Consider the following 14,083-nt stretch of genomic DNA (forward strand, 5'->3'; position numbering starts at 1 on the left):
TTCGATCTGGAAGAAGATTAATAGTGTCTAACTAGTGCTTTGTTTTTTTTTTGAATTATGAGGCAAAACTCTAGGTTTTTATGCTTTTATGAAACATTTGATAACTCTAACTTTGCTTTTCTATGAAGTATTTTTTTTTGGAAAAATATGGTAGCCCTTAAAATACCCTAAACAAACCCCTAAAGTTATTTGGAAACCATTACCCTAAACATACCCTAAATTTAGTAACCCTTATAATACCCTAAACATATCCTAAAGTTATTTGGAAACCATTACCCTAAACATACCCTAAACATATCCTAAAGTTATTTGGAAACCATTACCCTAAACATACCCTAAATTTAGTAACCCTTATAATACCCTAAACATACCCTAAAGTTATTTGGAAACCATTATCCCTAAACAGACCCTTAAGTGTTTTGAAAACATTACCCCTAAACACCAAACAAAAGCCAAAATAAAACCTAAACATACCCTGATCTATTCACTTATTATGTAGATTGATCACTTAAATAATTAATTATATAAAATTATCAATAATTTTCAAAAATTATCTCCTTCTTTGATCTATGTTTTAACACTTGTTTAGAGGATTCAAAGTTAAACTACAAACGATCTGGAAGTGTGATATACTCGAAAATTTTGTTTTTTTTTCTGATATACCTTAGGTATAGTACACGTTATAGGTGTATGAAACGGCGCCATTTTGTCTAATTTTTTGACCTACTCTATTTTCTTCCTCATTCTTATTCGACAGAGTAATATACAGCGGCGACAAATATGGAGAACGACTCCACTGGTCGCTGCAACTACACATCCATTCACCAGATTTAACATAGATTAGAACCATGTTGTAATGATAGAGAGAAGAGAGAAGAGAATGGAATAGGGAGGAAGAAGAATAGAATATGGGATAGTCGATGAAGAGATCGTGGGAGGAGGAGAATATCGTGGAGAAAATATTCTCCAAGATATTTGGGGATAGATTTAGAAAACATCTATAACCGAATATGGAAGTTTCCATATTTTTCGGATTTGCCTAGAAAACATATCATACCTAAGCCTTAACACTGTACAGTATGTGGGAGACCTATTCTATCTAAGACGTCACATAAGTTAAAAGGTACATGACCTTAATTTCACAAAAAGTACGTAAGGTATATCATAGAGTTGTGGTTATTTATCGTTATATAACCTTAGGTATAGTGAAGAGATCTTGCTAGATTGAAACGTCACAAAATGTACCTAAGATATATATGACAAGGAAACCTAAATAACGTTTTATACCAAGGATATATCGATGTATAAAACTTATATTTCGATTTCTAGGTAAAATAGATCACCAGAATGTGTATTCTAACCTGGGTTAGAAAGTAAAATAAAATATGATTCCAATTTTTTTTTAAAAAAACTTTAAATATATAAATTGTCATACTTATGTTTCCAATAGTTTTCATATTTTTGTATATTTTTTTATTTAAGTTTACTATTTTTCTCATCAACCAAGGGTAAAATAAGTCCAAAATTGCCAAAAGTATGAAAAGTCTTAAAGTGACAAACAAAAAAATAATATGTCTCTTTTTTCCAATTCTCCCTTTTATATAAAGTGTCAACTCACGCCATTCGGCACACTTGGCATCCTCCGATTTGTCAAATTTGCTACGTTGATATAGACTACACATAATGGAAAAGTTCCATCCAAAAGAAGAAAAATTCTCCCCCAATCTTCTTTGCTTTTTAATTCCCACATTGTATTTTGTTATCATTTTCTAATACAAATATATTAAAGATCAGTTAGATAAAGGAAAAATCGTTCTAAAATGTTAAATTTGCTTTCATATATCTCTTTGTTTCTCTGCCACATATTTGCTAGCATGCTCCACTTATAATGAAAGATGATCCCTTCGGTTAGATTTTAATATATACACTAGATTTTGACCCGCCCTTCAAAGGGCGGGATATTTTTTGTTTTAATCTTTTTTTGAAAAATTATTTGTTTGTATTTGATTTATTTTATAATCATATTTGTGTTTGTTACTAATTTAATTTGATATAATAGTCTTTTAAATAAATGAAATATATAGATGGATCCAATATGTCACATTTATTAGGTTTTTAACCAAAGATTTAAACATAAGTAATTTTATGTTAAATTTAGATACTTGTTCATGTATTACAAAATTTATATGTGATTTGTTCTTTTTTTTTATTTTTAATTTGAAATTTATATATTTTAGTTTATAGAATTTTATATGATTTAAACGGATAGTCAAACCCAAACTAAAACCCATAAAATATGAATTGAAACAAAAATTTGAATTCTGAATAGACTTAAACCAAAATCTCATCATATAATTAAACTTCTTAATTTATTAATAATAAATATTACAATATCAACAACTTAAAATATTTGTGTTCAAATATTAATAACATAAACAATTTTTCGACCCACACTTGAAAGCACCATATATTTTATAATGTAAAATTTCATTAATAATTTTACAAACATTATGTAAATTCGTAAAGATTTTGTCTATTTTGAAACAGGAAAATTCGGATATGTTTTCAAATCTATAGATCTAGTGATTCAATATGTAATCCGGTTTGGATTTCAAGAGATATTCATCAACTAAAATTTTGATAAAACCCACAAAAACCGTTAAAACCAGAGGATGCATGTTGAACCTATAGGTGATTGATATAATTCAATTTTATTTAAATTGTTATTTTTTTATAAATTTAAAATTTAATTTCAATGTTTTAATTAGATATTTAGATAATTATTAATTGATAAAAGTCATGTCCAACATAAGTATTTTTATCTCCTATTGGTATAGGTGAACATACGAACATGACCTATTGACCTATACCAAATATAACAAAACTTATACCCGCGGATCTTTTTTTTTTTGATGAAATATTTAATTTATTGATCATCGCAAAAGAATGTTATGTACAAAAGTATGAGTGCTTTACACTGCAAAGTTAAAGGATCTCGAAACTTTAACCTATGTGAGCCCCAAACCAACGTTGCATCAAACCCGTCAACCTCGGCTTGATGTGGTAGTTGGTCGACGTAATACGGTTCCTCATCGTCTTGTCTATGATCCTTCCAAGCTGTTCCACTGGCTTTGCTGGCTTGTTGTGCCTCCTATCATTCCTTTCCCTCCAAATGTAGTAGATAGTAACTTGCAGCACCAGTCTCAACAGTATAAAAGTGAGTCTATCATATGTACCATTGATCATCGTCGCAATGGTGGAATCCCAGTCCGGATCAGGCTCACCCCCAAAGAGATTTCCAACAACTTGTATCCATAGTGTAAAGGTATATGGACACGCAAAAAATAAGTGATCTCTCGTCTCGTCAGGCTCGCCACAAAAGATACAGCACTGCGTCTGACCCCACATGCGCATACGGTGGCCAGTGGAGAGTCTATCCCGGAAAGCTAGCCATGTGATAAAAGCAAATCGAGGCACCCCCTGAGGGAACCATACAATCCTACTCCATCGAACTTCCTCCTTACGCGTTCTGATTTGCTGCCAGGTACTCGACGCAATAAACCTATCTCCGTAATCATCCGGGCCGTTCCTCCACAGAACACCATCAGGAACATTTGCAGTCAGCAATAAAGGGAGGCGTCGGATCTCCTGCACCAGACCCCGTATAAGCCGGTCGCGACATGCCCTAAACCTCCAGACCCCATCCACAAGAACTTCGCAAATTAGTGCATTCCTAGTAATTCCAAGTTTTTGAGTTCCTGTTTCACGAGCAATATCAATTAACCGTCCAGCAGGCAACCATATATCCGTCCAGAACTTCACCCGATGACCATTCTTGATGTCCATACGAATGAATTGTCTAGCAAGATTACGGTACCTTAATATCTTGCGCCAAACCCAAGAGCCCAAACCTGTATCCTTTACATCCCAGAGAGTCTCACCCCGGAGCAGGTAGTGATTCACCCATGATCCCCGCGGATCTTAAAACATGAACATGACCTATTGATATAGGTGTGGTCCAACTATTTAATAAAATAGATTAAAAACTATTAACTATTTAGAAGAAATATTATACAAAAAAACACAGATACGATTAAAACACACAAATATAATTTTTTTTAAATATAAAACAAAAAATATACCCGCCCTTTTAAGAGCGGATCAGAATCTAGTGGTATTTGAATTATATAGCGTAACTCTAATTTGTTGTAGAAAATATTTAAATTATATTTTATGTGAAATGAAATATAAATAATTTAAATTTTAAAATTTTTCTAAATTTTTAAAAATTACTTTTTAATACTGATATATTTATAAACTATATTATTAAATTATAAAAATGACCTATTAATAGTCCAGCTATTTTATAAAATTATTAAAACTTTTTACTAATCAGTTAAGAAAAATATTCTACACAAATATGATTAAAAAGATACAAATATAAAAATTGAATTTCTAGAAAATGTAAAACAAAAAATATACTCACTCTTTGAAATGTTGATCAGAATCTAAATTGTATTATATTATCTTAATTAAACCACAGTTCATTTCCATTAATTTTTATAGTGGACATAATATTTATTAATGTAAAGTATCAATATTATTGTTTCCAAATGATATAATTTTTATTTATTGAACTACGTAAGGTTGTCCACAGTTTGTAATAAGTAGTGAACCACTAATATTTTGGAATTAAAGGGTGACTTTACAAAATATGCATACATCTTAGAAGCATTACAAAATTATTTTATGAATAATAATAATTACTGGAACTGAATTTATTCTGATGGATCCCAAAAGAAAAAAAATAACCGCATATTACGTAACATATAGGTGGAAGTTACAGATTTAGGAAACCAACGTGGAAGTTACAATTTTTTTAATAAAGGTAATTACATAATATATCTAGATAATTATTTAGATGCATTATATTTTATGTTGGACACAACCTTTAATCAATTGGACATGTTGAAGAATTAATAGAATAGATGTACATTATAAAGTGCATGTAACCAATCTTGTCCAATGGTTTAGGGACACTACTTAAGTAAAATATATATTATTTATTTTATTTTAATTGTCGTTTCAAAGTTTAAATTTATTTTCATTTAAATATTATTTTATGTTTTCAATAGATTTATATATAAAATATTTTTGCCAATTTACCTCTATTCCTTAAAATTATTAATTAGCATAATTTAAAAAAATACATATTAATTAGAGATAAAACATAAAATTAATAGTTTTCTTAATCATTATAAAAAGCTTAGAATGGAAAATAAAATGTTAATCATGGTAACGAAGGGTTCTGACACCCTGATTAAAATGCTACAAAAAAATGAAGTTCATATTTGAGCTAATAAGAAACACACTTACATAGTACAGGCTACGGGTTATAAGAGCATCTCCATTAGTGAATTTCATAGAGAGATCCACAAAACAATTTTTTATTATTATTTTTTTTACTGTTTGATTTTTTAAAAAATAAAATTAATAATCGAATCAACCAGAGTAATGATGATACAGGTTCAGTGGAAAAAACTTGTGAGAAAGAGATTTAGCAAAAGCAACTTATTTTAATTTTTTTTTTTTTGAGAATTGTGTGAACCCCATTTTAATTTTCAACGGGGGTACTCTAACGTTTTCGAGTCCTTCCTAGAATTTTTTTATGAGTTTATTTCATTTCATGTTTACAATATTTGAATTTTCGATAAAGAGGTGAAACTACTTTTTCAGTTCTTTTATAAGCAAAAAAATATATATATTTATATATAAACAATGGTACAAAAGGGCGAAACAAAAATGACTATGAACTATGAAAATAAATTGTATAGCAAATTTTCATGGTAGTGGGGACTAGCCGACTAGGTAGCTTTATTCGGCAATTTGTAGTCTCGTAGACCACTGTTGACTGTCGGACTCATAATAAAATAGAATGTCTTGTAAATATTGTTTTTTCTGTTAAAATATAGTTTAAAACTTTAAACTATAAACAACAACGTACCTTTATTTAAAGAGCTTATAAGAGTGTTGGTGTTGTTGTTTTTTATTTACTTTTTTATTTTTACTTAGAGTTTTGGTGTTATTTCAAAATAAAAATGAAAGTGTTATCATTCATCAAGAATAATGTTCGTTTAGAAAAAAATCCAATAAGAATATCTACAAAATTGTAAATTTGATAAAGAAAGTAAATAGAGTGCGTTTACAAAAAAAAAAGTAATTAGAGTGATAAAATATTATAATGGAACCATATATGTTATTCTATTAGATATTTTATAGTTAAAAAATAATACCCGCGGCCGTCCGAATATCAAGGTGTCTATATTCCCTCTTCGTAAAACATTTGTAAATTAACAAAAAGTTGGAACTTCACGTTTCATTGGCCTCCACTTGTTCTGGAATTTTATCCTAGCCTGTGCCTAGCCTCCTTGCTTGTTTATAGACTCGGGAACAAACCCAATGTTGACAATAAATTAAAAATATCTTATTTTTAAAATATCAACCTAACGAAATACTACATCTCGAATTTCATGTCGACAAACCCATTATCAACAGTAATAGATCCCTAAACACTATACATAGAGAGACGTATTGACATTATAGATATCTAAATCCCACGTAGAACAACTGAAATTGTCTGTCACTAGCGGATTGACTCCTAAAAATTAGTTTGATTTCAGCCTAAGCATATCCATCGATAAGTTGTACTCCCTCCGTTTCTTAAAAAGTGTCGCTGTGACATTTCTCACACAGATTAAAAAAGTTGTTGAAATATATGTAAAATTGTAATTAATTATACCTCTTTGACCAATAGTATTTTAGATAAATAAAATTATTTATAAAATCAATGTAGTTTGCAATTAATTTTCAGCCGAAAGTTAGTATAATTTACATTGGTATTGTAAAGTGACACTCTTTGTGTAACAAGAAAATGAGCTTAGAGTGACACTTATTATGAAACAGAGGGAGTATTGAGTATCTTAGCAATTTAGGAAAAAGAAAAAAAAAAGAAATTCAAGAGAGAAAAAGGAAAAAGCTCTTAAAGTATTAAGTTAAGAACCCATTGCAAACAATAAATATGTGTGTCAATTCTTTACTTGTCCAAATATTCAAAAGAAAATAAATTTTAATCGAAAACACAAATTAATTGATAATACTAATATTTTTTTGACTATAACTTCTTTTAAACAATCTCACCGTTAAATATGCTCTAAAACGCCCTAAAGTATCCCAAAAAACTAATGCGATATTTCCATTATGCAAGGCCGGGCAAACAACTCAGGAGATCGCTTAGGACATCCAATTTTAAGGGGGTGTATTTTCTTTAAATTTTTCATATTATTTCCTTTTTAGTATTATATGTAAATAAAATTATAGTTTTAATAAAGATATTTATAAAAAAGTTTAACATTACTATGAAACTTTTCTTATTAAATATATTAAGTCAATACATTATAGAGCAATGACATATTTAAAAAGAAAATTCCGTATTTCCAATGATTTTAATAAAACTAGGAGTGAATATAGCCAAATGTTTATGATAACATAGTATTGGTATACAGTAAACTCTATGAAATTATTTCCATTTATCATTAATAAAGCGAAAGCATGAAAATATCATCTCGATATGGTTTACTAATAGATGATTTCTCTTTATCGTGCTTTTAGTTTGATTTCTGTTTTTAAATTTCTCAAATAAATGTTATATCGAATTTAAAAAGGTTTTTCTGCAGAGCTAGGTTTAAAAGCTATTAAACAAATTGATTTATTTTAATTTTTTAATGTGATTAATACTATATATATGATATTAGATAAGAACATAAAATACAATTTATTAAAATTTTGCTTAGGGCATCCAAAAACATTGGACCGACACTGCTATTATGATCTTTGAAGAAGCTTATTTCAGAAAAAGAAAAAATTGGGGAATTTAGCGTTTTCTTAGTCATGCTTCACATGTTTTTCCAAACATATGTTACAGTAAACTCGAAGGAAATAGGATTTACGTACTTGTCATTCTTTTCTTTTGCAAGATATAGTATATAATACTGTACAGAGCATGTCACCAATGAATGATATTTTCACACTTAGTTTTGTAAAAGTATATCATTCTGGTTTAAATATTTGTTGTATTTTCCTCTTTTCTTTGTATTGTCCTTTAGTTGCATTAAACCGAAAATATTACTAAAACTTGAAACTTCTATTTTAAGTTATCGGACACATATCAGTGAATAAAAAATGAAAAATTGGTTATAGAATTGAAATTTAGTGTTGTTGGGTTTCTTTGGTATGTAGGTAAAGACAAACCGCATCCATGTCTGGCTATCAGCCTTTCCCTCCTCTTCATGTGTGGCGACGGGCTCTCTATCTCTTTGCACGTCAAGCTCTCTTGATCATGCAACTTTATATAATTACTATTATATTCTATAATTTATCTTTGTGGTTACCACATAAATATCATAAATACTCAGAAAGGGATCAACATCGAGACCTTTTTGTTTAGTTACTGTTAATTATTTTTATTCTAATGAACGACGCTACATATATGAAGCATCTTCTGCACATCCGTAGAGAGAAAAAGAGAGACAAAAGGACCCAACATGCACACAACAAGATACGAGCTTTCGGTTGCTTTCCACTTTCATGATTCTTCTGTTGGGTAATCTCTTAGCTTGCTTTTTAATTTCCTTTCTCTAATCAGCGAATAAGTATTACTATATGATTACCTAAACACTCAAAACTCATCATTTTGTTTGTATTTTGTTCCCAAAGCAGAAATTTATATCCAATTTTTTATATATCCATAAGTTTTAATGATTTTAGCTAAAATATGGTTTTTGAAGTTTTAAACTTAATAAGAATAACCATGTGGTCGGATGGTACGGCAAATTTGGAAAGATGTTAAATATCAGTGTTCTAAAAAGCGGTATAGGCGGTCGTCTAGGCGACGCTTAGGCGATAGGCGTTACATGACCGTGTCAATTACTTTTTAAATCGTCTAGATAATTACAATATTGTAATAATAAATATTATATAATTTATTATTCATAAATTATAATAATTAATATATTGTAATATAGATTTTTATGAAAATAATTTTTATCATATATAAAAAATAGTTTTACTATTATTAAGTATAAAACATTACATATATTTAATATATTGTTATAATTTATAAACGCTTAAACCGTTTAATTAATAATTTAGACGTCCGTTTAGTCGTTCTAGACGTTAGGCGTTAGATCGCCGCCCGCTTAGCGTCTAACGCTTTCTTGAACACTGTTAAATATCATGGATTTGAAACCTACCACCTAAATTTACCCATCTCCATGGTCAGATGTCATATATCTAATCACGCATAGCAATCGGGTTAGCATGTCGTCAGTGGGGCAGCTCCTAGGGGACTAGTCGGGTCTCGGGTGGGATACCCCCGATTTATAAAAAGAAACTTAGTGAAAAGTGTCACATACCTTTTCTAATTGTTTTTCCACGAATACCTAATATTGATATACTGTAGTTAGGTATTTATATAAGCTCGTTTTCTCATATACATAACCTCTATTTTCACTTTTATAGTATTTTAATACATTTTTAGAATATATTTTGCAATGTTATGTCTGACACGTTTCCAAAAAAACACTATGAAACGTAATTGCTGTGTTATATTGTTTGAGAATAATTCTGTAAACATTGAACTATATCAGTTCTGAACCATATGAGGCTGTTACATCATGATGCTACGGATATCTATAGAGGGAACTTCTAATTAATATAAATGGAGTGACAGTAGGCCTGGGCACGGATCGGATATTCGGGTTTTTGAAGGTATTTGTGATTTGCTTCGAATGTTACGGATATCTGATTTTTCGATTTGCTTTGCTTCGGAAAAATACGGATATTCGGAAAAACGGATATCCGGAAAATAAATAGATATTTGCGGATATTCGCGGATACTTACGGATCTCTCATTTGTTTTGATTAATACAAATAATCTTAAAAATTTGATACAAATTTGTTTTGTAAAATATATTTTTTGCATGATATAAAAGATAAAAATTAAAAAAAGCAATGAATCTTCATATTTTGTAAATTTTTAAACTTAGTTAAAATTATAATAACACAAAACTTAAAAAAAAATTATAATTATCGTAAATATTTTCTCTTCCTTTTATGTAATACTTTTATATAAGTAATAATATGAATAGAATCTATCAAATAATATATTAGAATAATAATTATATAATTTTATACATTTAAAACTTTAAATATAATCAAAATATACATGTATTTATATATTGACGGATCGGATCGGATATTCGCTTCCCAAAATTTTAATATTTGTGATTTGCTTCGATTTTGACGGATATTGAATTTTAGTATTTGCTTTGCTTCGAAAGCTTACGGATATTCGGAATTTTCGAATCGAATAGCAACGGATAACGAATCGAATCAAATTTAACGGATAAAATGCCCAGCCCTAAGTGACAGTATATTCCACGCATATATACAAAAAAAAAACAATACAAATAGATAAATAGGAATCCAAAGCTATCGAATAAACCGCTTATGCTATTATCTCTATCGTTTTAGGTCTTTTCATTTTTCATCGTGTATCTTAAATGTGGGTTGTTCTTTTAATTGATTCTATGCATGATGTTAACACACACTTTTTTTGTTGTTAAAATGTTAACACATACTTAATTACACCAGTATGTTTACAAATACTAGCTACAAAAACATCTCTAAAAGTGTGTGAGCAAATTAACTACGGAACTAATTAAAATAGATGTGGAGAAAACCAAAATATTAGCTTAAAAAAATAAAAAATATATCAGATCTTATGTATAGGTTGCACATTTTCCTACGTAGTGAAGAGACCATGGCATATTCCACACAGCACCATTGCTAATATTGCTAAACTTTGCTAAACAGTCTTAAGAGTACCTCCATCGCAGGGATGGAGGAGAGTTTTTAAGCATTAAATTGTGATAAAAAAAAAAGTAAAACAGTGATGAAATAGAAACACAGAAACTCTAAAAGCGTAAAGGATTAGAACTTAATTATACCAGATAGTTTTTGTCCAAATGGCTAACTATGACTGGTTTTTATTTTATTTTTATTTTAAAAATAATTGCAAAAAAAAAAAAGTAAATTATTAGAAACTTGAAAAAGGGTTTCAACCGTTAAAGTTCAACCGTTAAAGTTGCTCTAATGACTAAACCAAAATGAAAAAAAAAAATCGTGTACATATATAGGATTTTTTTTTAAAAATGCATAATGGAAAAAAAAAACACAGCTAGCCTTGTGCCCCTAATCGGCCGTGCTTACGCTACGTACTGACTCCACACTAATAACTAATTCAACATAATCGATGGCCTTAAGAAAATCAATTTTTTTTATGAATGTTCTCATGAGTAATTTATGCATGAACTTTATTTTTTTGGTAAATTCAATTTGCGAAAAATTAATTGGTCCGCCAATTCATTTTGGTCATCCAAAAGAAGAAAGGCTATTCCTTTGCTTCCATCCTAAGCGATGTTTTTGCCCACAATGTTGTCTCTCGCTATCTTTCTTTAACCTAATTGGAAATGTTTGTTCTTTTTGGATGTCATTGCTATTGTGTATCCCCTTTTGGTAAAATTTTAAACCACCAGTTTTCATGTTTTGTATCTAAATTACTATCCGTATTTTTTTTGTCAAAAGCAGCACAAGTCGTTTGAGAAACATTAAAAATCTCTATATAGGTTTGTGAAGGTTTCAGGACTTCATGACATTTTTTCATATTTTATTTTATAGGAAATAACAGAAACTAATACAATTTTTTATAACTAAAATAATGTTGGCTTATGCTAAAACAAAATAAACTATATTTTTCTTACATTTGTCTTCCTAATAAGTAATATTTGTATATGTGTATATACTACCATCATTGTAAACCAAGCTTCACATGTTTTATTGTTCTTGTCTGTATTAGTGATTTTGTCAAAGAAACTATCGTTAGCTAATTAGGAAGACATGGATCATATAGCCGAAGGCAGGGGTGGCTAAAAATATTTGAATAGTTTTTTTCTTTTTTTATCAAAAAATATTTGAATAGTTTAGATACTTAAATATTTTGGTTATTGAAAGTTTATATACAATGCCAGTTTACAAAAAACAAAAGTTTATATACACATATAGTTGTAATTTTAGTTTTAATATTATTGTGGGTACTTATACAGATATATTATCAGTCATGTGTTACTATTAGGGATTAGACGTAGCGGGCCAATATTCTGGAGATAGGATGCGATCACACCACTCAAAAAAGTAGGAGAACGAACTCTTACAATCAATGTTACAGAACAATACATGTAAGTACGTAGGGGTACACAGTTGATAACTTTTTGATACTTTCAAAACATTTTATCGTTTTGCGATAGGACCAAGTGATCTCATCATCATTATCAACACCAAATATACTGATATATACATATATACGCACGTAGACATACAGACCACGTACACTTGAGGACAAAAAAATATTCAGTCTTCGTATTCCCATGCAGACGTCTCTGTCTCTCGGACCGTATTCTACTCCTATCCAGCAACTTGTGTTTTTCTTTCCAAATAGATTTCAAACGATCACGATATATATTTCTTTCTGAACTGAACATAGTTGTTAAAAACTATGGTTATTAATTTTACAGTTTAGAACCATATTAATTTTACGCTTTACACCTAATATTAATTTTGTTTAGGAAAGCTTGGTTCAAGCAAAATGATAGATATGCATGTGCAATCATCAAGTGAATTATTTACAACTAGTTGAGTTGCAAGTGAAAAAAATAGGACTCAGTTGTATAAGAAATGTAGATTTCTAGATATATATCATTACTAATCTAAAAGTTTATGATGTTTTTTTCTTTTATTTTTTAGTGATTTCTGTTGGTTTTGAGTTTTCGATCTCTTTGAATGTAACCGGATCAACAAAATTTAGAATTGAAATATGTAGAATGGATAATTCACTTTGATTCCAAAAATAACACTAGTTATAGTAAAAATCATTCATAAAGCATTTCTAAAACTTTTTTGGAATAAATGGAAAGAGAACAATTTCTTAACCAAATCACTCAGCAACATAATGTTGAGGAATAAGTGGAATGGATAGAGTGCCTAGTTTTATTTTTAATTCAATTATTACTTAAATTTTTATCTCTATTTCATTCTTTTTATTCCTAAGGCTATAACTACTTCTATTCCATTTATATACATTCCATTCATTTGAATTCATATTCATTCCATTCATTTGTGTTCAAAAAAAAAAAATTCATTCCATTCATTTGAATTCTTTTTATTTCATGTTATTCCATAAAATGGTTTACAGTTACACACTAACTTTATATACTTGTAATAGATATTACCCTAATTATTAAACTAAATTAATATTTACATAATATATGTATATATTATTTAAATTTTATTCTTTAACAACTATGCCATGCTTTAAATTAAAACCCAAGTGGTAGAAAGGTAACTCTTAAACAATAGAAAATCCTGATAATGGCATCCAGCTTTCTTTGCATATTTTTGGAACATTCTCATCGTTTTAACTCTAAAGAGAAAGATGAAAATTGTGACTTCCACAATGTGCCACGTTATTGGTTCAACAGAGTATCGATGCCATACGTCAACAGTTTTCTCTTTTTGACATAAATGTATCAATTTTTATATGTTTGATTTCATATCCGTTACTTTTTCTCCGCAGACGCATTATTTACAACTTACAATTTACAACTGATAGTCACATTTTTTAAGGCAAAATTAATTCTTATAGCTATATGACATATAATATAACTAATCTGTTTGATACTTTGATGTAGTTGGAGTAGTGGAAAACGAAATCGATAATTAAAACAATAACCATACATTATTAGTAAAAAAAAGTAAAACCATTAATACAATATGCTAAGTTGCCAATTCCAAAGTTTAAGGTCAACACTCTAAATGTACGAACATGTTCTTGGAGAAATAGTTAATTAGCAGAATACATCTTGAAAACATTATGTTTCTTAGTGCATCATTATTAAAAATGTTTTCAAAA

General features: G+C 29.0%; 1 protein-coding gene across 1 annotated transcript; it reads right to left on the reverse strand.

The window, feature by feature from the left end:
* Positions 1–3,003: 3,003 nt before the first annotated feature.
* Positions 3,004–3,846, reverse strand: LOC130510120 (uncharacterized). The gene has a single exon (XM_057006468.1). The coding sequence runs from the start codon at positions 3,844–3,846 to the stop codon at positions 3,004–3,006; it is 843 nt and encodes a 280-aa protein (XP_056862448.1).
* Positions 3,847–14,083: the final 10,237 nt, after the last annotated feature.

Source organism: Raphanus sativus, chromosome 3 (genome assembly GCF_000801105.2).
Source record: "Raphanus sativus cultivar WK10039 chromosome 3, ASM80110v3, whole genome shotgun sequence".
Taxonomy (NCBI): Eukaryota; Viridiplantae; Streptophyta; class Magnoliopsida; order Brassicales; family Brassicaceae; genus Raphanus; species Raphanus sativus.